At 60.4% G+C, this 26,191-nt stretch overlaps 2 protein-coding genes across 5 annotated transcripts in view; one reads left to right on the top strand and one right to left on the bottom strand.

The window, feature by feature from the left end:
- CRB3 (crumbs cell polarity complex component 3) overlaps nucleotides 1–8,928 on the top strand; it is a 17,431-nt gene extending 8,503 nt beyond the window's left edge. Inside the window, exons 4-5 of one of the 2 annotated variants that reach the window (XM_073318443.1) lie at nucleotides 466–606; nucleotides 8,724–8,928. In XM_073318443.1, coding sequence (XP_073174544.1) covers nucleotides 466–606; nucleotides 8,724–8,852 — 270 coding nt within the window. In that variant the 3' untranslated portion in view covers nucleotides 8,853–8,928. Of the gene's footprint in view, nucleotides 1–465; nucleotides 607–2,504; nucleotides 3,444–8,723 lie in introns of those variants that run through there. The other variant, XM_073318444.1, reaches the window with a different exon arrangement.
- DENND1C (DENN domain containing 1C) lies at nucleotides 3,627–26,191 on the bottom strand. 3 transcript variants are annotated; one of them, XM_073318439.1, is made up of 23 exons: nucleotides 26,032–26,191; nucleotides 24,715–24,779; nucleotides 22,088–22,131; nucleotides 21,459–21,508; nucleotides 20,843–20,962; nucleotides 20,206–20,275; nucleotides 19,989–20,069; nucleotides 17,444–17,539; nucleotides 17,054–17,107; nucleotides 15,725–15,835; nucleotides 15,298–15,398; nucleotides 14,411–14,456; nucleotides 13,779–13,880; nucleotides 13,009–13,134; nucleotides 11,979–12,080; nucleotides 10,489–10,579; nucleotides 9,978–10,018; nucleotides 8,293–8,364; nucleotides 7,913–7,969; nucleotides 6,880–7,014; nucleotides 6,299–6,354; nucleotides 5,387–5,603; nucleotides 3,627–4,950 (listed from the first exon to the last, which is right to left on the bottom strand). In XM_073318439.1, exons 1-23 carry the CDS (start codon nucleotides 26,046–26,048, stop codon nucleotides 4,180–4,182), a joined length of 2,625 nt encoding a protein of 874 aa, XP_073174540.1. In that variant the 5' UTR covers nucleotides 26,049–26,191; the 3' UTR covers nucleotides 3,627–4,179. The 3 variants fall into 3 exon arrangements, with proteins under 3 accessions (XP_073174540.1, XP_073174541.1, XP_073174542.1); XM_073318440.1 differs by lacking the exon at nucleotides 17,444–17,539; XM_073318441.1 differs by lacking the exons at nucleotides 3,627–4,950; nucleotides 5,387–5,603; nucleotides 6,299–6,354; ... (1 more) ...; nucleotides 7,913–7,969; nucleotides 8,293–8,364 and adding an exon at nucleotides 8,373–8,492.

The following is a 26,191-nucleotide window of genomic DNA, read 5'->3' as shown; positions in this document are numbered from 1 at the left end:
TGTGTGTGTGTGGGGGTGCTTATCCCAGCATGCACTGCGGAGAGAGACTTGATTGGAACTGGGCTGGAAGCTTGGAGATACTCCACAGTGTGTGTGTGTGTGTGTGTGGGGGGGTCCAATTTGGGAAGGTGGGGATCTGGGGCCAGGAGGCCTAGCTCCCCACCTCTGCTTACCACGTCCTCTGGGGAACCCCCATCTTTACCTCCACACTCCTGGTTTGCTCCTGGTGTCAACCCCCCCACTCCCCATCCTCAGCTCCAACCCTGCCCCTGGTCGAATGCCCGGCTCCATTGTCCATGCAGCGGTCTCCCCTCTGTGCAAGAGTGTTTTCCTCTGCATCAGCCTCCCACTCCCATTGCTAACACAGACCCCCCCTCCCCCCCGGCACGTCTCTGCCCCCCTCAGGGAGCTGGGCAGGGCATGATTCTGGTTCTTTGTCTCACTCTGCCCCCTCCCTCTTGGCAGGAGTCGGAGCGGCTGGCAGCCATCATTGTCCCCTCCCTGGTCGGGGGTCTCCTGCTTATTGGACTTGTGATCTTCGGGGCGCTCAAGGTGCGGGAGAGGCGGCAGACGGAGGGCACCTACCGGCCCAGCAACGAGGAGCAGGTGGGTGCTCGGGTGGTGACGAACACTAACCTCCAACTGCCCCCTGAGGAGCGGCTGATCTGACCCTGGGGGAGGGGGGGGTCACACACCCCCCCCCTCCCCGGACTGGCAGACTCTGTCCCGACTGGATACTGCGGTTCCAGAGCCGGCCGCACACCTGGGGGCGGCTCCCTGCTGGCCGGAAGGAGCCGACGTCTTCGTCGCTGGATGCAGAATTTCCACCTGCGCCCCCCTGCTGCGGGCGGGAGGGTGCCGCCCAGCCAGGGCGGACACGGGGCGGCTCGCCCGCGAGCCTGCTGGCCATGCTGCTGCTCCGCAACATCGCCTCCTGGTGGCAGAAGCGGTGGGAGCCTCTGCTGCTGGGCTGGAAGATTGGCGGAGCGCTCAACCTCGTGCCTCTTTCCACCTGGTTGGATTACTTGATCCTCCCGCCCCGTCTGTGTCTCTCACTTGTCCTGTGACCTCCCCTACCTCTGTCTGTTCTGGGGCAGGCTGTGTGTAAGCTGCCCAGCTCACCAAGCCAGCCTCAGCTTGCAGATGGGGAGTGACTCTACGTTGGCAGATGGGGAGTGACTCTACGTTGGCACCTGGGCTGGTGAAAGCAAGGCTGGCCTGGCAGCGAAGGAAGGGGAAGCTCTAAACCCCTGCTCTAGCCTCCAGGGAAGGTTTTGGCCTTAACCGTCGTGCCTCTGTTTCCCCATCTATCATCCCCACCCCATCCCCCCACTCACCCTGGTGCTCTTATGGTTACAAAACCTGCAGGCTTGTTGGATGCATGTGGAAGGTACCACATCACTCCGTAGTGGCTGGTGAATGCACAGGATAATAGCCTCCTGCTGCTGTCAGCTGATGGAGCTGCTCCTTGGGCTGGGGGGCTGAAGGTACTGGACTCAAACCTGGGCCGCTGATGGGGTCATTTCTTGTAGTGCGGGGGAGGCGTGAAATAATTAAAAAAGCAACTCGGCAGCCTCCTTTGCTGTCCTGTCTAGGGGGATGGGACCAAACTACACCCACTTTACCGGTCCAGTCTCTTTGTCCTCTGGGGCGGCTGTGTTTTGTCTCTCCTTTAAACCAAGACTTGCTGGGAGACTTTTTCCCATGTGCAGCACCCCCCCCCCCCCGTCCACCCCCCAGCAAGTTCAGTGGCTTTTCTCCCAAGCCGCAGTGTCCCACAGCACAACCCCGCCCCATTGCTGCTCCCCCAGCCAGCACCTGGGCCAAGGTCATTTCCCTGCATGGGGCAGCCTAGGGCACAGCACCCAGGTGTCCCCTCCTCGGCAAGGCTGGAGCAGGAGCAATCATCCCGCTGCCTGAGGCTTCCATACCGAGCTGCAGTAGAAGCAGCGTGTGGGCTGATTTCTTCGCCCCCTTAGTCACTTGTACCAGCCACGGTTCCTGAGCCTCTGGCGTGGCCTGTGGGTTGGTGGATCTTTAACTCCAAGAGCTTTTCTCCCACCAGTGCCTTGGCCATTTGAGTTATGCGGAACACACACAATCCATAGGTTTTAAATAGGCCGGCCCATGGCGCTGGCTTTGCCTTTATGCCACCTGGGGGTTGTCCTATGAACATCTCAGCTTCTCTTGACTCTAACGAACTTTGATAAAGTGGCAGCAAGTTCCCCAGGCTTCCAAGGGAGGAAGATGCGGGGGAGCTGTTTGCCCAGCGGGCCATCCAGCATCAGGGGTTGCTGGGAACCCAGCTCCGCAGCCAACTGCTTGGATCATCTTTACGGCCCCTGGTCGGTGCTTCCTCGCTGTACCCCGTGTCTTGGCTCTGTCTCCTGGCGCCTCCGGGGCACGCTAACCTTGCTCAGTGGCTGGCTGAAAGCTTCCCTGCTCCCACAGCTGTCACCTGGTGCTGCACGTTCTCCGCTCAGTCACCTCTTCTCTTCTTTCAGTCCTCCCGGGAAGACCCGAAATTAACCAAGCTGTGAGAGCCAGGAGCAAAGGTCACCAGAGCTTGGCCCTTGCCCTTTGAAAGTGCCGGAGTTGGGAGCTCCCTGCCTCATGCCCACCCATCGGTCAGTTCCTAGTCGTCCCCTCCCTGCAGGGTCACGCTGCCCAGTTTTGCATGGGCCGGTGGCCGCTTCTTACTACAACCTCCCTGTTCACCCAGTACAAGGGGGGGGCTGGTCGCTGACTGGGGTTCCTGGGCCTTGTGATGGTACAAATAACTGCAGCAGGGCTGGGGCCCTGACATGGGACCAGCTGCTCACAGCTCAGGGAGGGGTCCCCCCCCCCCCCCCCAGTGCAGCTCCACTCACAGCTCAGGGAGGGGTCCCCCCCCCCCCAGTGCAGCTCCGCTCACAGCTCAGGGAGGAGGTCCCCCCCCCCCCCCCCAGTGCAGCTCGTTCCCCACCGCCAGCCCTCAAACCTCTTCTTCAGCTGACACACCTCCAGCAGGGCTGGGAGCCATGTAGGATTTAGGCACCTCCAGCCCTTTGAGGAGCTGGGCCTCAGACCCAGGGGGTTTAGGTGCCCCAAGTTGCTAATCTTACCCCTTCTCTGCACACAAATATGCAGCAATTTAATTGACCCCCCCAGCTCGAAAGGAGGCTGGTCATGCCAGGATGGCTCTGCCTCAGACCCGCTGGCTGATCTTGGACGAGTCATGTTGCCTCTTGTGCCTCAGTTTCCCTAGCTGTGGAAGCCAGTCCTACAGAGCCCCGGAGGAGTGGGAGGCAGGGTTACCTGCCCCACGGGGTGCTGCGGTGGCAGCTGTTTAAGCTGGGTTTATACCACGGGGTGTTTTCCCTCCTCTGTGCAAATACAACTTTTATTTTTTTTGTAAAATAATTTGGGGATCTATTAAAAAAATGGGGACCATGCCTCCCCCCCCACCCCTTGCTGAGTGACTCATTTTTTGCAGGGGGCGGGATCCGGTCCGCCAAAGGAGGGCGGCAGCAGCTGCTCTTGACCGTAGCGCCCCACGGCGGGGAAGGGGGAGGCAGCCTGAGGCTGGCTAGGGGGAGCGTTCAGCCCCACCCCATTGAACAGCAACCACTGGGCGGTTCCTCCAGAAGCATTTATTGAGAGCCCCCCCTGCAGGCTTTGGGCAGGGCCGCGTCTCCCCATTGTCCTCAGCCACGCAGGGCTGAGTGGGGCAGTGCAGCTTTTGGGCAGCTCTGCCCATAGCTCAGGCTGGGGTGGGGGGCCCTGCTGCAGCTCTCCGGCCCCTGGGGAGCCCTGATGCAGCTCAGCATGGGGCCCCTGATGCAGCTCTCCGGCCCCTGGGGAGTCCTGGTGCAGCTCAGCATGGGGCCCCTGATGCAGCTCTGCCCAGAGCTCAGGCTGGGGGGGCCCCTGGTGCAGCTCTCTGGCCCCTGGGGAGCCCTGGTGCAGCTCAGCATGGGGCCCCTGGTGCAGCTCTCCGGCCCCTGGGGAGCCCTGGTGCAGCTCAGCATGGGGCCCCTGATGCAGCTCTGCCCAGAGCTCAGGCTGGGGGGGCCCCTGGTGCAGCTCTCCGGCCCCTGGGGAGCCCTGGTGCAGCTCAGCACGGGGCCCCTGGTGCAGCAACATCCGTAGCTCGGCATAGGCTCCCCCCGGTGCAGCTCTTTCTACGCCGCCAGCCTGCTAGGACTCAAACCTCTTCTTCAGCTCCGATACCTTGGGCAGGGCCGGGGGCTGGGAGGCTTGTTCCAGCTCCGGCCAGGCTGAGCTGGGCAGGGTGGCCCCTGGCCCCAGTGGGGGGACCCCTCCCCTGAAGTCAGTTTGCCTGCAGGCCTTGGCCTGGTACAGAGCCACAGCTGACTGGACCGTGGGGGAGGAGGGGCTATCTGGTGGGAGGTGGGGCTGTGCCTCAGGGGAGGAGGGGCTATCTGGTGGGAGGTGGGGCTCTGCCTCAGGGGCGGGGCTATCCTGTTCGGGGTGGGGCTCTGCCCTGCATGACCCCTGCCCAGGCTCTGTCCCTGTAGTGGCTGCTTCAGGGGGGCCTCCTGTCTCTGCTTCTTCAGGGGACCCCAGCAAGCTAGGAGCTGGTGTCAGCTCTGTCCCAGCCCCTCCCTGCCCCCCGGCTGCCCTGCCCCCCAGCTCCTCCTCCCCCAGCTGGAAGGGCTTGTGCCAGGACACCCTGGGCGCCGCTACCCTCTCAGCTGGCTGGGGAGGGGCCTCCTCATCCTCATTGATCCCGCGGTCCCACATCCCGCTCCCCGGGCGCGTGGCCTTGGCGGGGAGCAGCAAAGCCTGCTGGGAGTCCCCAGCCTCCTCCTCGGCCAGGGAGGCCTCCTCCGAAGACGGGGGGGCGAACTCCAGGGACGAGTCGTCCTCCTCGGCCAGCAGCCAGCACTCGTGGTCCCGGGCCTGGTGCCCGCTCAAGTTCTCCTCACTGGGGTTCGTGTGTCTCAGCTGGAAGGGACAAGGAGCCAGGGTTGGTGCAGCATGGGGCAGGGAGAGAGACCTGGGCTGGAGAAGAATGGTGGGAGGGAGGGGCTAGAGAAGGGGGTGGAGTTAGGGGGGGGCTAGGAGAGGAAAAGTTGGGGAGGGGGTGGAATCCAGTGGTAGGGTCAGAGAGGGATAGGGGAGAGAGGGGCCAAGAGAAAGACTTGGTGGGAGAGAGGTGGGGTGGCACAGGGAGGTGCCCCTGGGGTAGGGGCAGCCCAGGGAGGTGCGGGGGGGCAGAGGGAGGTACCCGTGGGGAAGGGGCAGCACAGAGTGAGGGAGGTGCCCGCAGGGGAGGGGCAGCACATGGGGGGCACAGGGAGGTGCCCCTCGGGGAGGGGCAGCACAGAGAGGTGCATGGTGGGGCATGGGGAGGTGCCCGCAAGGGGGGTGGGGAGCTCACCCTGGTGTAGCAGCTGCCCTCCTCCAGGTTGCAGAAGTCCAGGCTGCGGGTCCCGTAGAGCAGCCCCCGTCCACTGGGCGCCGCCAGGCTCAGCGTCTCGAAGATCTCACCCAGCAGGTCGATCTCGCCCGTCTCCAGGAAGCTCTTGTCCAGCTCCCTCGCATCAGGGATGGCATCGGGGCCTGGGGGAGCCTCGGGGCCTTCTGCCGGGCCAGCCCTGAGAGACGGGGGGAAGGGAGGGCTGGGCATTCACGTTACAGTCACGTGTGTAAACGGATATACAGAAAACATGGCAACAAGCTTGTGCACGAAAGTGACATCACATGTGTCAACACGCATGACACCCGACACGGGAACACAGCGTCACATCTCACACTCCGTCTGTGCCAGTACACACGGAAACGAACACGTGGAATAGGCAGGTCAACCGTCACGCGTGGCCCAAGGTCCAACACGCAGGCCAACCAACACGTGCTCATGTATTAAAGCTGGCCACCCATGCAGCTGTCTGCGGCAGAAGGGGCAGGCATGAAGCTGACCGCACACGCCAACACGCATGTAAACACCCATGACGTAGGCCCACAAACGTCACAGGATCACGCCTGAACGCAAACGCACGTGCGGGAGCTGACAGGCATACACACTGGGCACGCAGCCCCCCCCCACGCTGGGAGCACGGGTGTCGAAGCTGACATGCACAGGCCAGGCCAGCGCGCACAGTGACGCACGAGAGCGTCCCACACCCCAGTGACGCACGAGAGCTTCCCACACCCCAGTGCACGTGAAGGATGAGGCAGGCAACACAGAGAGCAGGCTGTGAGGTGGGGGGAACCCCCTCCCATGCCCTGCAGACCACGCCCCAGGCCATCTCTGCTCTCCCCCCAATATCTGTGCTCCTCCCCCACCAGTTACCTCTGGGCCTCCAGCTCTGTCCCGCTGCAGCGTTTATTGGGTCGCAGGGGCCGGGACTGCAAGGAAACACGGGTCAAAGTGGCCGATCCCCATGCTCACCCCTGGGCAGTGCAATACCAAGCCCCTCCAGCATGAGGGGGTTGCTGAGGCCAGGACCTGCCTGCCCCCAAGGCCTTTCCATGCCCACCACTCCCCGATCTGTGCCAGCCTCCCCCCACGCTGGGCTAGGGTCGTTATCCAGGGCCACGAGCGACGGAGGTGGGGTGGGAAAGGGAGGAAAGGCCCACAGCCGAGCAGAGTTTGCCTTGCGGCCCCCCACCCCCGCCCCGATGCTACTCAATGAGTAAGGGTTATCTGGGCGGGGGGGGGAGCGAGTCACTTCCCAAACGACCTGCTACAGGTTCCAGATGTTTCACATCTGCATGAGGATTACCTGCATGCCGCCATTATTCCCACCAGATGTTGCACATCTGCACCGGGAATTACCCACACCCCGCCGTTATTTCCTTCCAGATGTTCCACATCTGGGGGAGGACTATCTGTGTGTCCCCACCCCCTACAGAGGTTTAGCAGTCTCTGACCTTCCCGAAGTGCTGGGTGATCGGCAGCCGGCTCTGTAGGCACTCGGACTGGGTGCTCCGGGGCAGGATGGAACCCGAGAGCTGGTGGCTCCTCAGGGAGCCGCCTCGCTGCAGGGATGAAGCCTGGCTCAAGTCCTGGAGGGGAGAACGAGGGCCGGGCAGGAAGACGGTGAGCAGACTCCAGGCAAGGCGTCCGAAGAGCGACAGAGAAGAGCCAGGGCTAACTTCCCCCATCTGCTCCTAGAGGAGCTCGGTCTCAGTGACCAACAAAGGGGGGGCTGGTCTGGGGGTGACATGGAAGCCCAGCCCACTGGCAACTGGGTGGCAGCAAATGCCCGCACCTGGCGAAGCGCTCTTGGCCACGGCTGAAGTGGGAGTAGGGGCGGAATTCGAACCTGTGGCTTTGGAGCTCCAAACCCCAGTGCTCTTAATAGGGGCTTCATGCCATTTCAATCGGCCAGCTAGCCCGGCAGGTGAGGGCAAAGGTCACTGGGGTGGGGGCATATCTGGAGCTCAATGCACCTCGGGGGGGCCTTCAGCCCGATCTTCTCCAGAGCCTCAGCCCAAGGGAGTCCCGCTGCCAGGAGTTGCCAAGAATTGCTGGTTCTAGCCCCCTTGGACCAAGAGGTCGTCTTCTGCAGACCCTCAAGGGAGCTCTCCAAGCAGAGCGTCATGGGGACTCCCGGCAGAATCTGCCCTGGGAGAAACTAGAAAGTTTCCTTAGCCAGCTTAGGATCTATTACCCCAAACCCAAACCCTTAGCCCCCCTGTTGTCTCCTAACCCTTTCTCATCTACTACCTCTGACCCGAACCCCATTCACAATCTACTACCCTTAACCCTCCTTATGACCTGCTACTCCTAGCTCCTGCCCCACCCAATCCCCCAGGAAGCAGCTGATCAGAGGGGAGCTGGGGGGTGGGGGAATTTCCTTAGCAAGGGGGAATCCCTGGCTCGGAGTTGGAGGTTGGGTGGCGGGGGGAGTCTGGGCGGGATCCCCCAGCCCAAAGAGGATTGCTGCAGTAGGAATCTTACCCTGTACCTCAAGCGACTTCGCATCTCCTTCAGCCTGTCTCGGGCATGGCTCTTGGCCTAGAGGAGAGGAGAGAGAGGGGTGACCAGGCAGGAAGCCATTCCTGGTTCTCTATGGTCTGATACAACTGTCCACTCTGAGATCCCGGCACGGAGACACAACTGCATCCCCCTGCAATACCCCAGCCCCCGGGAATCCCCCGCACACAGACGTGACAGCATCCCCCTGTGATACCCCAGCCCTGGGATCACCCCCTCATGGAGACACAACTGCATCCCCCTGTGATACCCCAGCCCCCGGGAGCTCCCCCCCACTGATAAAATCCCCCTGCTAACAGAGCCCAGTGAACGGGGAAGACTGTGTAGCCGGCTGGTGACCTTACGTATTTGTACATGTTCCTGACGGCTGGGTTCGTCTTGTTCTTCATAGTGTTGATCAGGGCCCCTCCGCCTTTCTGGCAAGACAAAGCACAGAGATGTTGCTTTGGAGCGACCCCTATAGGTGCCTGGTGTCTTCTGCAGTTCTTAGCTTTGTCTTTCCCCCTGACACAAGTAGCCTGACCTTCCTGCCATTAGAGGGAGCCTGTGGGTGAATACAGTTGCAGCAGGAGTCACCAGGTGGCGCTGTCGCAGACAATCTCTCTCTTAGCAGCGTTCTTGGGCGCATTGTTGCCAGTTTTGCAATGGCATTTTCTCCGGTGGGAGCTGTTGCAAGCAGTGGGGGGTTGCTCTCTGCCATGGTCCTGCTAACTCGAATCAGCTGGAGGCCGGTACTGTGACATGTGGTCTCCAAGTTTGTTTTTTTTTTCCTCAGCAGGCGAGCGAACGGTCAGCCGTGGGAAGACACACGCTGCGTATGGCAGTTAATCTGGGGGCCGTGCTGAGGCCCGGGAGCTGGGACAGCAGCTTGACAGTTTGCTCCATCTTGGTCTCCGATTCTTAAGGCAGTGTTGCACCCTGGGCAGGGAGTTTTGCAATGGGCTGGGATCCCTGAATGAGATACACCTCTGTTCCAAGACTGGTGTATAGAGTGTAAATAAACAAGTTGCAAATATGCCCAGACTCCATATCACTGATTTCTCCTCCACTTGGAAGCTGGCATGCCCGGTGTTGGGCATCTGCTACCTCTCAAGAGAGGCAACAGTAGAACATAATATTGTCAATGCGTCTAAGCCACTAATGGCCCCTAAGGAGAAACAAAAACTTAGGGCTTGAGCTTCTCAATCCACTATGGGCATTCCAGTGACTTCTGCGGAGCCGCTCCTGATTTAACTCGAAGGGGATCAGAATCAAGCTACTCATTTGGAAGTGGTGTGTTCGGGAGCATGTGTAAATTACATGCCCCAGGGGAGTTAATTTACACAGCGAGCAGTACATTAAAGTAGGGCAGCAGCTACTTTCGTTCACCTCTTCTGGGACTTATTCACCTGCTCTTTCCCAGCCCGCAGGATCCCGGGGGTTAGATCTTGGCCCCTCTGTTGTCAATGGGCCTAAGCTGATTTACACCAATCAAGGATCCGTCCTCTCATGGTGTAAAATACACCAGTTGAACCTCAAATCTGATTCCCCCCGACATCAGTTGCAAAATCTGCCTCAATTTCAGGGGGTCTGGATTTGGGCCCAGTTTGATGCATTTACTGACACAGGGAACTTAACATGTTGCCTCAGAATGATTTGACCCTTTGCCGCTAGCTGGTGAACTAGAAGCTGTAGGTAATACTTAATGCAGATAGGTTGATGTCATCACCATTTTACAGAGGGGGTAAACTGAGGCACAGAGCGGTGCAGTGACTCCCCCCCACTCCCCAGGTTACATTGCAAGTTAGTGGCAGGGTTGAACAGAACCCAGGCATCCGGGATCCCACTCCCTGGAACTCAGGAGTGCTGAATCCCAGCCCCTGTGCTCTAACCACTGCACCCCACACCCCTCCCAGAACTGGGGATAGAACCCAGGAGTCCTGGCTCCCAGTCCTGCACTCACACCACTTCACAACCCCCTCCAGTGGACCCCACAAGCTGCTATCAAGCCTCACTACCCCATACATGGATCAAGCAGGCAGCTGCATACCTTGAGGCTCTCCACCCACAGCTGGTACGACCTCAGGTTACCTGCACGGGGACAGGAAAGGGAGAGATGTAAATTCCCAGACCATTAGTGACTAAGGGCCCTAGGTGGGGTCCTCACCCTCCCCACCCCCCGCTCCTTTCCCCCTCACCCCCGAGCCTGACCCACGCCCTGGTGAGGAGGTGGATATTGCCAGGCCAGCCCTACCATCACTGCCAACCCCGGGTGCATTGTGGGGGAACCCTGGGTGGCACCACTGTCAAAAGTTACATCTGGGGGGGCTGGGGAAGAGGTTGCAGTGATGGATGCACCTGAGGGGGACAGATGGACAGAATGGAGGGATCGAGTCATAGGGGGAGGCGGGCGGGGATCAGCAGGGCCAAGCAAATCCATTGCCATGGCTCCCTGGGGATGCGGGTGGGGTCGCTGTATACGCACAGGGGCTCACACTGGGGGCACCGCACACCTATTGCCCCCCCAGGGAAGGTGGGGTCAGTGGCTGCACCCTCCTTACCCGCCGCCATCCCGCTGTTGGTGATTTCCTGCTCAAACACATCCGAAAAGCCCACGCCGGTGTTCAGCTTCTCCAGGCGCTCGTCAATGAACTGCAAAGGGGGCGGCGCGAGTGCAAGGGGAGTTGGGGAGAGCACAGAGAGCACATGCAGAAGGGGAACCGTGAGAGGGGAGCATGGGGTCAGATAGAGAGGAGGGAACCATGAGAGGAGAGAATGGGGGGCAGATGGAGAAGGAGAACCATTAGAGGGGAGTACGGGGGAGCAGATGGAGAAGGAGAACCATTAGAGGGGAGTACGGGGGAGCAGATGGAGGGAGGAAACATTAGAGGGGAGTATGGAGGGCAGATGGAGGGGGGAAACATTAGAGGGGAGTATGGGGGGGCAGATGGAGGGGGGAAACATTAGAGGGGAGTATGGGGGGGCAGATGGAGGGGGGAAACATTAGAGGGGAGTATGGGGGGCAGATGGAGGGGGAAACATTAGAGGGGAGTATGGGGGGGCAGATGGAGGGGGGAAACATTAGAGGGGAGTATGGGGGGCAGATGGAGAACGGGGAACAATTAGAGGGGAGTACGGGGGAGCAGATGGAGAAGGGGGAACCATGAGAGGGAAGTATGGGGGGCAGATGGAGAAGGGGGAACCATTAGAGGGGAGCACACGGAAGGGCAGATGGAGAAGGGGGAACCATTAGAGGGGAGCATGGGGGGGCAGATGGAGAAGGGGAAACCATTAGAGGGGAGCATGGGGGCAGATGGAAGGGGGAACCATTAGAGGGGAGTATGGGGGGCAGATGGAGAAGGGGGAACCATTAGAGGGGAGCATGGGGGCAGATGGAGGGGGGAACCATTAGAGGGGAGTATGGGGGGCAGATGGAGAAGGGGGAACCATTAGAGGGGAGTATGGGGGGCAGATGGAGAAGGGGGAACCATTAGAGGGGAGCACACGGAAGGGCAGATGGAGAAGGGGGAACCATTAGAGGGGAGCATGGGGGGGCAGATGGAGAAGGGGGAACCATTAGAGGGGAGCATGGGGGGCAGATGGAGAAGGGGGAACCATTAGAGGGGAGCATGGGGGGCAGATGGAGAAGGGGGAACCATTAGAGGGGGCCATTACAGGGAGAGCACATGATACAGTGGGGGCATAAATTATTATGGGGGACATGGGGGCAGGGCAGTGGAGGACATGGTCGGAGAGCGCGGCCATTCGTTAATAGCTTTTGTGGTGACGTGACACCTCAAAGCCCTAGGAAATATGACCCGGGATGGAGTGGCCCAACCAATCCCCTCCCCCCATCCCGGGCCCCCTCCGCCCCCCCAAACACTCCTAGATGCACCCCTCACCCCTCCAGGAGAGAAGGTCACACACACATGGCGGGGGCTGGGCACATCATTTCCTCTGGACAGGGGCTGCCAATGTACCTGGGGGTCTCAGAACTGGGCCCCAGAATTCCTGCCCCCCCACCCCCCCAGCCCTAGGCTCTCCCTTTTACCTGTTTGAACAGCTGCAGGTGCACTGCGTTCTGCAGGAACTCCCGCATGGTGCTAGACTTGTGGTTGAGGAAGGACTCTTGGCAGAAAGAGATGGGCTGGCCCTGGGGGCAGAGGGCACAAAGAGGGTGAATGCGGGGGGCTCCCTTCTAGGAGGTTGGGTCCCAGGTCAGAGACACTGGCTCTGTGCCCCGCTTGGGGCGGAGGTCTGGAGCAGGGCCCCAGACTGGGGAAGCCAGGTTGCTCTGGGCACCGGGGATTGGCAGCTAGCCCAAAGCCCCTGAGGGCACTGACCACGGGGTAGTTACTGGGCAAACCGGGCACTCCAGCTGCCCTGGATGGTTCCTCAGCGTTTCTGGAGAACTCAACCCCCCCCAGGGCTTAACCCCGGCAGCTGCTTTGCAACATAAAATCCTTGAGGGTCACTCAGGGCTAATGCCTCCCCCTGCACAGAGAAACCCACAGGGGCCACTGGATTTCCAGGAAGTCCTCCCTGGGAGGGGGGCATTAGAGGGACACAGAGTGGGGAGGGTTTGGGGTTTCCCCTCCCGATCCTGGGGATCCCTGAGGAAGGAAACCCCGCAACGGGGAGAAGACAGACACTTAGAGGGCTGATTGCTCTATGCTACTCTGCCGGTCTCCCTGCCCATGGCAGCATAGCTGCTCAGGGGCGTGCAGACACTCGTATGGCCGGGCCTGGAAGAAAGGGGGAACACATAGGCTGCCATGGGGGGAACTCTTGGAGGGAACACATGGGGCATGTGGGAAGTGGGGGCGTGGACCAGCTTCTTGTTCTGGGTCTGGTCAGCGCCTGGCACAATGGGTTCCTGCCCTCAACTCAAATTCCCGGGTGAAATATACAGTACCTAACACAACGGGGTCCTGGACCAGGATTGAGGGTCCCAGATACCAATAATGAATGTCTAGCCCCAAGGGGGAGACACTGAGCACCTGACTCTGTCCTATCTCACACTGCATGTGCCCCCTCCCTGTGAGCTGCCCTCAGTGGGCTGGGAGGGAAGCCAGCCTCACCGGGGTGCAAATCAGCGCGTCACGATAGCCGCCGAACAGCAGCGCCTGGGCTCGGAGGAAGGCTCGGGCCACCCCGTCCCCAGTGGTGGCTGACTGCTTCTTCAGCTGGAGCTTCAGGAGAGACACCTGGGAGAGGAGAGACCCACATGAGTGAGTCAGGGTCAGCTCCTGGGCTGGGGGAGCTGGGGAGGGGCAGCAGTGTGGTCCGGGCCCTAGATCCCAGGGGGCTTTGGGGTACACTCAGGCTGAGATGGATCCCTGGATTAGACGGGAAAGTCCATGAGAGCGGGGAGGGAGGGAGATCCCACAGGGTCCCTGCAGATCACGCTCCTCCCATCTCCTGGGGTCCCTCTGGAAAGGGACGGAAGGATCTGTCCGTGGGATCTCCAGAAATCACGTTGCCACTAGAGAAGGAAGCCGACTTCCAGCTCTGGCTGGGGAACCTCCTTCCTCACGCAACCAAAGGGCAGCGTCTGCACTGGGGATGAGATCTCCGGGCTGCCAAGCCACGAGATGCCAGGGGGAGCTCAGAGCCCATGCCCCATACCCGGGGTGTAAGGAGGGGGCACAGAACAGGAGAGAAGGGGACTATGGGGAGATCCAGGCTAAGGTTTGGATGCAGCCCAGCGTGGGGCTTGCCAAGGATCATGGAGGTTGAATGTGGGGGTCCCCTCCAGGGCTGGTGGAGGGGGAGGAGGGTTTCACCCATCTGCTTGTGCTGGAGACAGGGGACGGCAGCAGGGGACAGGCAGGGACGGGCAGGGACTGACCACGTCGCTCGGGAGGTTCTCCAGGTCCTGGAAGGGCGACTCCAGCGTGTTGGTGTCGATGTTGAGGATCACCACGTCCTCCAGGGCCTTGTCCCGCACCCTCTGCCAGGAGAGGACACATCCAGAGGGGAAAGGGCTGGAGCTGGAGCCGGCCTCGGCGCTCTGCACCTCCCCACCAGGCAGCCGGGCTTGCCGTCCACCGGTAACCTCAGGCCACCAGGACGGTTCTTCCCTGAGGGAAACCCGCTCCAGCAGGCAACCCACAAGGGGCCAGAGCCTGTAGCTTGGCACCCGGCTTCGCTCCAGCTCTGGGACCCGCAGCAGCTCCTTGCTGATGGCAGCTTTGACTCGAGATCCAAATTAAACGTCCAGGGGATCGGACCCACCCCCTGTGCAAAGGCTGAGGAAATCCCCCCCATGAAGCTGTGGGACCCCTTTCTCCACACAAGCCCGCCCCCCTCCCCCAGTCCCAGATCTCTTCCTGGGAACGGCAGGAGCTCCCCCCTGCATCCTGGGGGATCCCCCGCATTCAGGCTTCCTGCAGCCCCAGTTTGTGCTGGGTCTCACCCCCCTTCCCAGCCTGCAGTGCAGGTTGCAGTCCCCAGGGGGCGCCGGGGAGGGGCAGGACTCACCTCCATGAGGCTGGAATGGACACCGATGAGGTAGGGCATAGGGGCACTGCGGGAAGGGAGGGAGGGAGAGAGAGGATGAGGAGACGCAGACAAATAAAGCATAAACTGCCCAGGCCTGGTAGCGCCCGTGCCTCAAAGCAGAGACTAGAGGGATCAGTGCGCTAGATTATCCCCCTAAAACTTGCTCCCTACAGCACAGTCCCCCCAAGCGCCACACTGGGACACTGGGGTTGGCACGGACCGTGAGGGGAGAGTTTACCCTGCCTAGCCCTCGCCCCGCTCCCTGTGGCACAGCACCCCATGGTGCCAGGCAGGGGCTAGCACTGGCTGAAAGGGCACAGCGCCCCCTACAGAGCCCCCACCCTGCTCCCTGCCTGGCACCATGGGGAGAGCACCCCCTGACCGCCAGGGGAGAGCGCCCCCTACAGAGCCCCCACCCTGCTCCCTGCCGCACAGCGCCCCCTAGTGCCAGCCTAGGGCACCGGGGCCAGCCCTGACCGCCAGGGGAGGGCGCCCCCTACAGAGCCCCCACCCTGCTCCCTGCCGCACAGCGCCCCCTATAGGGCACTGGGGCCAGACCTGACCGCCAGGGGAGAGCGCCTCCTACAGAGCCCCCACCCTGCTCCCTGCCGCACAGCGCCCCCTAGTGCCAGTCTAGGGCACCGGGGCCAGCCCTGACCGCCAGGGGAGAGCGCCCCCTACAGAGCCCCCACCCTGCTCCCTGCCGCACAGCGCCCCCTAGTGCCAGTCTAGGGCACCGGGGCCAGCCCTGACCGCCAGGGGAGAGCGCCCCCTCCCACCTCCCTGAAGGATGCCGGCGGTCCCCCCTCCAAGAACCGACCTGGCCCACCCCTGTTTGGCCCGCCAGAGGCTGCCCGTGCCCTTACCAGCAGTAGTCGAGCAGGTGCGGGGGCAGCGTGGGGATGTAGATGTGTTGCCAGTACATGGGGTAGAGCATGGCGGAGGAGGCCTGGACGCAGGCCGTGAGCTGGGGACAGACACAGACCCGGCCTTAGACTGTGCTCCGACGTGGGGGAGGTTGGGTGGGGGGCTCCGAGGACGGAGAGATCTGGGGGAGGCAGGGGCCTCAAGAAATGTCCTGAATTGGAGGCTACGGGGGTCACAAGTCCCGGGCCGGGGCCATAACGGGTTGTGCGCGTGGGCCGGGGCACGTCCCCCTGAGCAACACCCCCCAGTGCCCCTGCCAAGGCACGTCCCCGCGCCCTCACTGCAGGCATGTGCCAGGGCACAGCCCTGCGACCCCCTCCCCAGCGGCCCTGTGCCAGGGCGAGTGCCCCCCCCGGTGCCCCTCACCGTGCTGAGCTTGCCGGAGGTGAGCAGGATGCGCCGCTCGTACAGCATGCTCCCGTACAGCTGCAGCATGTTGGGCACGTCCACGGCCACCACGAACTCCGTCAAGTTCCTCTGCGGGCAGAGGCCGGGGCAGGAGTTCGAGACGCCCCGACTCCCCGCTCTTCCCCTTCACCCCGTCTGCCCCTCTGTCCTTCCCGCTGCAGTGCGCTCCCCCCCCGCCCCGTTCAACACAATGCATGCCTCTCCCCCTCCCGCAGGGCAATGTGAGCTCCCCCCCCCACTCGGCAGTGTGCTGCGCTTTCCCCCTCCCCCCTCTGCAGTGTAGTGAGCACCCGCTCCCCCCTCCTGCAGTGTGGTGCGCTCTGCCACTTCCCCCATTCTGCAGTGAAGTGTGCTGTCCTCCTGCAGTGCACTGCGCTTTCCCCCTCCCCCCTCCTGCAGTGCAGTGCACTCCTCCCCTCCTGCAGTGTGGTGCGCTCTGCCACTTCCCCCATTCTCCAGTGAAGTGTGCTGTCCTCCTGCAGTGCACTGCGCTTTCCCCCTCCCCCCTCCTGCAGTGCACTGCGCTTTCCCCCTCCCCCCTCCTGCAGTGCACTGCGCTTTCCCCCTCCCCCCTCCTGCAGTGTGGTGCGCTCTGCCACTTCCCCCATTCTGCAGTGAAGTGTGCTGTCCTCCTGCAGTGCACTGTGCTTTCCCCCTCCCCCCTCCTGCAGTGCAGTGCACTCCCCCCCTCCTGCAGTGTGGTGCGCTCTGCCACTTCCCCCATTCTGCAGTGAAGTGTGCTCTCCCCCTCCTGCACTGCAGTGTGCTTCCCCTCTGCAGTGCAGTGCGCAGCCACTCCCCCTCCTGAAGTGCAGTGCACTCTCTCGCTCCTGCAGGGCAGTGTGCTCTGCCACTGCCTCCATTCTGCAGTAAAGTGTGCTCTCGCCCTCCTGCAGTGCACTGCGCTTTCCCCTCCCCTTCCTGCAGTGAAGTGCACTCTTCCCTCCTGCAGTGCAGTGAGCTCTCCCCTTATTGCAGTGTAGTGCGCTCTCCCCTCCCCCACTCTGCAGCACACTGCCCCTCCCCCTCCTGCAGCACAGTGCGCTCTCCTCTCCCCTAATCTGCAGCACACTGTACTCTCCCCCTCGGCCCCCTGCCTATCCCACCCTGCCGTGCAGTGTCATGCACCCCCTCCTCTCCCTGCACTGCTCACATTCAGTCTCCTTGCAGTGCTCTCCCGCCCCCACTCACTGCCAGGGCACCTCCCCCATTCCACCGCCTCTGCTCTTTGCACCCCTGAATCAGCCCCCAAACCCGCCCATCCCAGGAGGGGGCGCAGGGACTTACGTTCTCCGGGATGGTGGGCAGGCTGCCGAGGTCCGGGGCAATGAAGTAGGAAGGCTGTAATGGAGAAGGGGGTGGTGTTAGCACGGCCCCCGCCACCAGGGGGCGCCGTGCTGCGGAGTTAGTGCTGTTCACCCAAGCCACACAGGGTTAATCATCGTTAAGCTTGTAATTAGTTGGCGGCTGAGTTTGCTCCCCTGGTTAGGGAAGGGAGAAGATTCGGGGGTCCAGTTGCACAGTTTGCCCGTCCTCCCCAGTTGCCCCTTAGTGCCACCGGATAGGGGTGATCATACCACCTGGCTGGGGGGGGACGGGGACCATGCACTGTCAGGGATCGCTCGGTTAGTCGGCACACTCCGGCTGGTTAACATCGGGCGGAGTTTCCCGACTCACCGACTCGGTCCCGCCCGCCGGATCCTGGCTCCGGTCTCTGTGTCGGCCATTCAGAAAGTTGCCGGTGCTTATTCTCAGTTTGTTCAACTTCTGGTCCTTGCGGGACAGCGAGGGGATAAAAGCATAGAGACGTGCGTGTGCACCACCAGCAGGACAGCCCTGCACCTTCGCGGGATCAGCGGGCTTGGTTGGGGCAGTCCGGAGGATTATGAGATCTTAATGCCAAAATGCCATAAAACTTCCCCCAAATAATTCCTAGATCAGATCTTTTAGAAAAACAACCAATAAGAATGTAAGAGCCAAGGTCCATCTAGCCCAGTATCCTGTCTCTGACAGTGGCCAGAGATGCACGAGGAGTGGACAAAACAGGGCAATTTTGGAGAAATACACCCCTGTTGTCCCCTCCTGATTTCTGGGAGTCAGATTTAGGGTTGCCCCATGCATGGGGTTACATCCCTGACCTTGGTTGATAGCCATTGATGGACCTATCCTCCGTGAACTGGCCATCACAACATCCCAAGGCAGTGAGTTCCACAGGTTAATTGTGCGTGGCCTGGAAAAAATACTTCCTCTCTCTTGTACTAAATCTGCCACCTGTGCATTTCATCGCGTGACCCCTGGTTTTTGTGTTGTGGGAAAGGCTAAATATCAGTTCTCCATTCCCTTGTTTCCACACACGTACGCCTTATTTCCAGTGTGAACCTGGCTAGCCTCAACTCCCGGGGCCTGGATCTTGTTAGCCCTTTTGCCCCTAGATTGAAGAGCCATGATTTTCCAGTGGAAAATTGGGTTTTCCACTAAATGGGTTCCCCCCCCCCGCCCCCGAAAGCATCTGCTTCCCCTGGGAAGTGTCGCTATCTTGTCAAAATATCCCAGACTGAAATATTCTGGCCCCAAACCAAACTATGTCAATTCAAAACGGCACCTTGGTGTCTCGTGGGAATTGTAGTGTGGGTGTCTTGTGCTGCCGTTCTCCACTGTTGGAAGGACGCTGTGGTTTGACAACATCTCCCATCGAATCATAGAATATCAGGGTTGGAAGGGACCTCAGGAGGTCATCTAGTCCAATCCCCTGCTCAAAGCAGGACCAATCCCCGACTAAATCATCCCAGCCAGGGCTTTGTCAAGCCTGACCTTAAAAACTTCTAGGGAAAGAGATTCCACCACCTCCCTAGGTAACGCATTCCAGTGCTTCACCACCCTCCTTGTGAAAAAGTTTTTCCTAATATCCAACCTAAATCTCCCCCACTGCAACTTGAGACCATTACTCCTCGTTCTGTCATCTGCTACCACTGAGAACAGTCTAGAGCCATCCTCTTTGGAACCCCCTTTCAGGTAGTTGGAAGCAGCTATCAAATCCCCCCTCATTCTTCTCTTCTGAAGACTAAACATCTCCAGTTCCCTCAGCCTCTCCTCATAAGTCATGTGTTCCTGTCCCCTAACCATTTTTGTTGCCCTCCGCTGGACTCTTTCCAATTTTTTGGGTCTTGTCGTGTGGGGCCCAACACTGGACACAGGACTCCAGATGAGGCCTCACCAGTGCCGAATTGAGGGGAACGATCACGTCCCTCGATCTGCTGGCCATGCCCCTACTTATACAGCCCCAAATGCCGTTAGCCTTCTTGGCAACAAGGGCACCCTGTTGACTCATATCCAGCTTCTCGTCCACTGTCACCCCCAGGTCCTTTTCTGCAGAACTGCTGCCGACCCATGATGCACCACAGCCAAGGACTCCTCGGTCACACCCCTGCCCTTCACTAAGAGGGGAGAAAGTGGTGCATCCTGGGAGATGTAGTCCAACCAGGGAGCTGGCCCATAGAGAATGGGTGCATAAGGCACTTGAACTACAACTCCCATGAGGCCCCTCAGCACTAGTTTGAATTGAAGTATTTTGGGTTTTGGCCACTTTTGGGAGGGGGAAGGGCTGGCCTACAGGTGGGCGACCGCCCAGGGCACCGTGGTTGGGGATGGAGGGGCACTGTAGTCGTCGTCCCCTCCCCCCACACACACAGCCAGCCTAAGGCCCCTTTAACCCGTGAGCATTGGCCTGGAGCCAGGGAGGGCCAGAGTTGGGGGTGCCCCGAGTGGGGGCTCTTCCTGGGCACTAGGCTCCAGTTGTTAGTCCTGGCTGGGCTGGGGAAGGACCAGACTTCCTCTTCCCCTGCACGGACCACTCCTGGGGCCAGGTCAGACCCACCTACGGGAAACCGCCCCCCCCCCCCGCCCCCGACTGTCGGAAGCTCCACGGCTGCTGGCCACCCCCAGCAGGAGTACGGAAGTAAGGGTGGCAATCCCGCGTCGCCCGACAATAGCCTTGCGACCCCCCACAACCCACTTTTGGGTCGGGACCCCTACGGTTTCAACACCACAAAATTTCAGATGTACCTGTTGGAAACCGTGACATTTACGATTTTTTTTATCCTATGATTGTGAAATTGGATCCAAAATGGATTGTGAATTTGGTAGCGCCCTGTAGGATTTGGTAGGATCATGGACCGAGGGGGGGGCAGCACCCCCTAGTGAGAGAGACTGAGCTGATACTTACAAATTCTAGGTTGACGGGGCTGTTCAGCTGGGGCACCGGGTGGCAATAGAGGGCAGAGAGGAACTCGGCCAGTTCATTGAGCTGATGGGGAGAGAGGAAGGATGAAACGGATCAGTCCACAAGGAGCTGGGCTTGAGGGAGTGACAAGATGATCGTGATGTAGCGAGACTAGGGGTGGAGGTAGCCACCGAAAAGGACCCAGGAGTCCTGGGCTCACCTGCTCCTTGGCTAAGTGGTCAGCAATGTTGTTGAGGATCTTGTAGAAAACTTCAAACCAGGGCAGGTAACTGAGAAAAGGAGAAGCGGGGGCAGTTTATTGTCTGTATTATGGTAGCCCCTAGGGGACCCATCCTGCCGGGTGCTGAACGGACCCCACGTGAGAGAGAATCTGTGCCCCAAAGAGCTCAGGGTCTGAACAGACAAAGGAAGGGCCGTTCCCCCTGAGGTACAGAGAGACGAAGTGACTGAGATGCGGCTGCCTCTGGAGTGGGATATGGGAGCTGTTTATACAGGGATCCTTTGCTCAGCGCTGAGATGCGGCTGCCTCTGGGGTGGGGCGCAGGGGCTGTTTATACAGGGATCCTTCATCCAGTGCTGAGTGAAGAAGAACCCTAAATCCAGGGACACGAGGGAACCACCAGAATAGAAGCAATTGACGGAGGAGGAATTTGGCAGAATGTCGGGGTGGATACATTGGCCAGGATTATAGTTTTAGATCTGCTCTGAAACACGGTGGCTGCAGCAGCCTGGCGTCCCCTAGTGCCACGCTGCGGCATCGGGCTCAGCGCTAACAAGGCGGGGAGAGCGCCCCCTGCCGGAGCCCCCAGCCCACTCCCAGCCGCACGGCGCGGTACCTGAGGATGCAGAGGCAGGCCCGGAAGCCCCCGGCCAGGCGGCAGAACCCAAAGCGCTGGTTCCCCTCCAGATCGGTCAGGACGAAGGTGAAGTTCTGCACCACGGAGTTCTCCTTTACCCTGCGGGGGCGGGGGGGGGGGCACCCAGTGAGACCGACGGGAGAGGAGGAAGCTAACGGCCGACCGAATCCAGGACAACACCCAGAGCAGGGAGCTGGGAGCCAGGGACTCCTGGTTTCTACCCCCAGCTCTGGGAAGGGAGTGGGATCTAGTGGTTTGAATACCACTGCTGGTCCCAATCATGGTGCACTGGGCTCGATCCTGCCAGGTGCTCAGCACCTCCCTCTCCCTTTGGCACTAGTGGGACCAGAGGCCTTTCATCCTCCTCCTGAGAGATGGGGAGGGGATGGCCCTCAGCCCTCACTGCTTCCTGCATTAGACACCGCACAGGGACGCCTATGGCCTGACCCCTGGCTACTGTCTCCCGAGAGCCATGAGCCACTGACCGCAGGGGAGCTCGTAAACTGGAGAGATTTATTGGGTGGAGGAGACCCCAGGACAGATCCTCCCACCCATGCACATGCATAGACCGACGTGCACCCGCGCAGCCGTGTACCTCTCTATGTCGAAGGGGAAGCAGAATTTGGGCAGCATCTGGATGGATTCCTGGAGAAGGCAAGGTGAAAATTACACCCCCATGACTTCAGAGATCACGGAGACCCAGCACACCAGGGTGGGGGCGAAGGCCAGATCGTCTTTATTTCCTGTCTGCTCTTTGCCCCTGACCGGAGGGAAAGTCCCCTAGGGCCAAAAAGCCCCATCAAACACCCCAGCCCTTGCTACAGACGAGAAGCCAGGACTGAGCTGAGAGGAATTTAAGGGGGATTCTTTGGTTCTCGCCGGTTGAATCCGCACTAGGCGAGACAGGCCCATGGGTCTGATCTGGGACGGCAGGGCTTCATGGGCCCATGGGTCTGATCAAGGGGGCAGGGAAGGGGAGATAGGCTCGCTGGGCCCATGGGTGTGATCTCTGGGCAGGGGGGATAGTGGGTTAGATGGACATGAGGCAGATCAAGCCCAGATCCATGGCTCCAGGCCCACACACCGGCCTGCCCCCAACGCACTGTGGGGTGAGCGGCTCATGCTCAGCTGGCTGTCACTTCCCCCACTCTGGCGTTACAGCTCTTCCACTGGCACAGGGGAAACATGGCGCTTGGCAGAGGGGCGCAGAAGCGAGGCACAGACCTGGTCATCGAACTCCTCCGGGAACTGCCTCAGCACCTGGGGGTCTGTGGGGAAAGCAGAGATAGAACCGCGATGACAGCCCTGCCCCCCAGGCCCCTGCCAGTGCTCCCTGAGCCCCTCAACCTCCCTCACCAGTGGGGAGCAGGGAAAGGAAGTGACGTGTCCAAAGACAGTCAGAGAGAAAGTGGCAGAGCCAGAAATAGAACCCAGGAGTCCTGGCTCCCCTGCTCTAACCACTAGACCCCACTCCCCACCCAGAGCTACGAATAGAACCCAGGAGTCCTGGCTCCCAGCCCCCAACCATTTCATAAAGGCCACCAATCAGCACCACTGGATGGTAATGACTTTAGGATACTACTAGAATGGTCTGGATTTGAACTCGTAACCCAGAGCGGAAATGCCCCGTTATCCCATTCCCTGACCTCTAAGAGCCAGCCAGTCCCCCTGCCCAGGGATCAGACCAGAGCTGGCACGCCCTAGAGGAGAGCATCCCTCCCCTCTCCACCCCTGCAGCTAACCAGTCCCACCAACCAAGAGCTGGATCAGAGCCTCAGAGAGGGGAAAAGTCCAGTATGTCATTCCCCAACACCTGGAGCCAGCCAGGCCCCCAGAACCAGCACCCTGGAAGAGAAAGGCCCTGTATCTAGTACGGCAGGGGGGAGGGATACCAGGCTGGATGGGCCCATGGGTCTGACTGGGGGACCAGGGGGAGGGATACCAGGCTGGATGGGCCCATGGGTCTGATCTGGGATAACAGTGGGGAGGGATACCAGGCTGGATGGGCCCACGGGTCTGACTGGGGTAACAGGGAGGCAGGATACCAGGCTGGATGGGCCCACGGGTCTGACTGGGGTAACAGGGAGGCAGGATACCAGGCTGGATGGGCCCATGGGTCTGACTGGGGTAACAGGGAGGCAGGATACCAGGCTGGATGGGCCCACGGGTCTGACTGGGGGACCAGGCTCTGTGGGCTCACTGCTCGGAGCTGCTTGGGGGTAACACACAGGATGGGACTCAGGCGGGGAGAGGCTGCCCTAGAAGCTGGGGACTGTTTGGTCCTGAAGGTCCAAGGAGGCGAGCGATACACACAGATCCCTGGGGGAGCCGTGGGCTCGGGAGAGGTCGGTCTCTGCACCCAGATTCTAGACCGTCCCCCACCCCGAGAGCAGCCTCCCACTGGGACAGCTCCCCCCCGCTAGCACTCACATCCCCCTCCCATGCAGGGCAGGATGCCCGTCCCCCCCACCCCCCGCGTGATGCACCAGACACACTCGCGGCCTCCACCTCCCGCCTCGCCACTTCCTGTGGCTGCTGAGAGCAGCCCAGATGGAAGGGCCCTTCGGCTCTGCGTGGGGGTGGGGGGGCGCACCTCTGAACCCAGGCCCGGCCCTGCCCATGTAGCCGACTCCCCCTGCCCCCCACCAGGAGGCTGGGGAAGGGGTTTCTGATTCCCCAGGACCTCACAGTCACCCCCACTGTGAGCTGGGCTATAATGCTTGACAGGCTGTTTATACAGCAATTCTTCACCCAGTGCCAAGGGTGCCGTGTGGCAGCTGTTTACCTAGGGATCCCTTGCCTGGCGCTGAGATGCAGCCACCTCTGGGGTGGGGCGCAGGGGCTGTTTATACAGGGATCCCTGCCCGGCCCTGACATGCAGCCCTTCGGGAATGGGACACAGGGGGCTGTTTATACAAGGATTCCTTGCCCAGTGCTGAGATGCAGCTGCCTCTGGGGTGGGACACAGGGGGTTGTTTACACAGGAATCCCTCCCTGGCGCCGAGATGCAGCCATCTCTGGGGTGGGACGCAGGGGGCTGTTTACACAGGGATCCTTCGCCCGGCGCTGAGGGGCAGCCATTTCTGGGGTAGGCCGCAAGGGCTGTTGAACAGCCACATACAGCAGTTTAGGACAGGAAGTGAATAACATTTTCCAGGTCAAGAAACCTGCAGGAGGATTTAGGGAGGCAGAACAGAATGACCTACAGACAGGATGTGGGATAAACACCTCAGCTCTTGCACACAGAACACACACACACAGTGCTAGGGAAACTGTCAGATCTATCCCCATGCTGGGGCAATGGGGCCAAAATGGACTGCAGGGGGAGGGCACCCCCTACTGAGCCCCCCACCCCAATTCCTGCAGCACCCCACCCCCTAGCTGGGGTATTGGGGTCATACTGATGCCAAGGGATGTACGCCCCCCCTACTGTTCCCCTGCCACCCCACAGCACCTTCATCCTATCACTGGCTTTGCTGGACCCTGCTTGGCTCAGGGGCCCTGAGGAAATCCCAACCCGAGGTCAGACAGCTGGAGGTGTTTCACGTCTCCCCTGAACTGCAGATGCCCCCCAAACCCTTCCCAAATGCTGTCCTTCATGAAGACAACCCCCCATAAATGCCATGGGACGGCCCTAATTTCCATGGGTCTTTAGGCTCACAGAACAATGGAAGAGACACTCAGCAACAACTGCTCTAACCACTGGACCCCACTCCCAGGAAAGAACCCGGGAGTCCTGACTCTCAGTCTCTCAGCCAGACTCTCAGTCTCCTCCCACCCCCTCTAAGAACACAGATAAACCCCACACAACCCGCCCGCCCCGGCGCTGGCCTCTGGGCTCAGGGACTTACCGTCATCTGCAGATGTGGGGCAGGCTGCCTCGAAGAACAAATCAAATGTCTTCTGGGGATTTTCCCTGGTAGGGGGAGAAGAGAGGAACCTATAAGCACTGGCCAGGCTAATGGCTGAGAACGGACAAGCTCAGTGCACAAGCGGCCATCACAGGGTTGTGCAGATTTGCTCAGCAATCTTAGACCTGCATGCACTGAGGTGCTGGGGGAAAACCCTTTCAGGAAGGGCCCGATTTAGGTTGCTCAGACTTCTTGTCTCCTGGGGGTGGGGGGCGGGGGAGACACGACTTTTAATGCACAAGCCAGGCACAGCTGGGGGTTGGGCACCCCTTAGGGGGACCTGGCTAAGGACCCCGGCGATGGATCCAGACTCCACCTGGAATGGAAACCCCTCACGTGGAGATAAGACACACTATGGAGAGCTGGGACCCCTGGCTTCTAGCCCCAACTCTGGGAGGGGAGTTGGATCGGGGGGCGGGGGGGGGCTGCAATTCTGGACTCCTACATTCTGATTCACTCCTGCTCTGCCCTGACTGCCTGAGTGACTTGGGAAAGTCACTCCCTTTCTTTGTGCCTCAGTTTCCTCCCCATAAGAGGAGGACGTTAATGCTGACCTGCCTCTCTGGGGTGAGGCTGAATTCATCCGTAAGCAGGATGAATCTTTGGCTAGAAGATGCCAAAGGACAGTAACAGGATTAGCTGACATAGCTCCACAGGTGAGCTAAAACCCACCTCATGCACCCCACAATCCTGCCTGCCCCTAGAGGATGGAGGAGAACTCCCCTCCCAACTGCGGACGACCCCCACCCCTGGCTCCTACAGTCCTGCCCAGGAGTACCCTGGGCTGCTCACCTGCCTGGCTAGCTCAGACCTGGGCGCGGTTGCCTGGATGGTGAACTGCGCTGGAAAGAGATGGACCCCAAAACTGGCACGGCCCAGACAGCAGCAGGGCCAGCAACCTGCCAAGCTAGGGATCCCTGACCCTGCCACTCTTTTGCAGTGTCCAATTCTCCATGGCGTCCCCCCACCCGAGCTTCCAACCCACCGAAGGGAGAAATCTTCCATCCCCCTCAGTGTCACTCCCTTCGTGGGGCCCTGAGGCATTGAAACCAGCAAAGATGGGGTGTCTTAAAGGGGCCTGTCTGCCCCCCTTGGTGTCTGCCCGGGATCAAAGGTCAATTTCACTTTCTCCACTGATCAGGTAAAGAGCCAGCCAGTGGGAGGCTGGGGGGCGCCTCTGAGGGGCTGAAAATCCCTTCTGCTAAAGCCCAGGCCCTGCATGGGATCGGCGCCCAGAGAAAATCAAAGGGGTCTTACTTTATCCGCGAGCCCATGGTTCTCACTGCTCATCCCCTGTCACGGTCTCATCCCAGGCTGGCTGCCTCCAACGGGGGTGGTGCCCGCGGCACCTCTGGAGGGTAGATTTCAAGGCTGGGTTGGGTATTAAAAAAAAAACAAAAAAACCCTCTCTCTCCTT

The sequence above is a fragment of the Lepidochelys kempii genome, chromosome 20, assembly GCF_965140265.1.
Source record: "Lepidochelys kempii isolate rLepKem1 chromosome 20, rLepKem1.hap2, whole genome shotgun sequence".
NCBI classification, from domain to species: domain Eukaryota; kingdom Metazoa; phylum Chordata; order Testudines; family Cheloniidae; genus Lepidochelys; species Lepidochelys kempii.
The sequence above is the reverse complement of the archived record's forward strand: the minus strand, read 5'-3'. Positions and strand labels throughout refer to the sequence as shown.

Bases quoted from the DNA above. Each gene is read 5' to 3' on its own strand.
- DENND1C (XM_073318439.1), bottom strand. The intron at 13,135-13,778 runs GTCAGTCCCTGC...CTCCTCTCCCAG, and splicing joins AGAACCTCCCGAGCGACGTG to GTGTCTCTCCTGAAGCTCCA. The intron at 12,081-13,008 runs GTGAGGCTGGCT...CTCTGCCCCCAG, and splicing joins ACGCGCTGATTTGCACCCCG to GGCCAGCCCATCTCTTTCTG.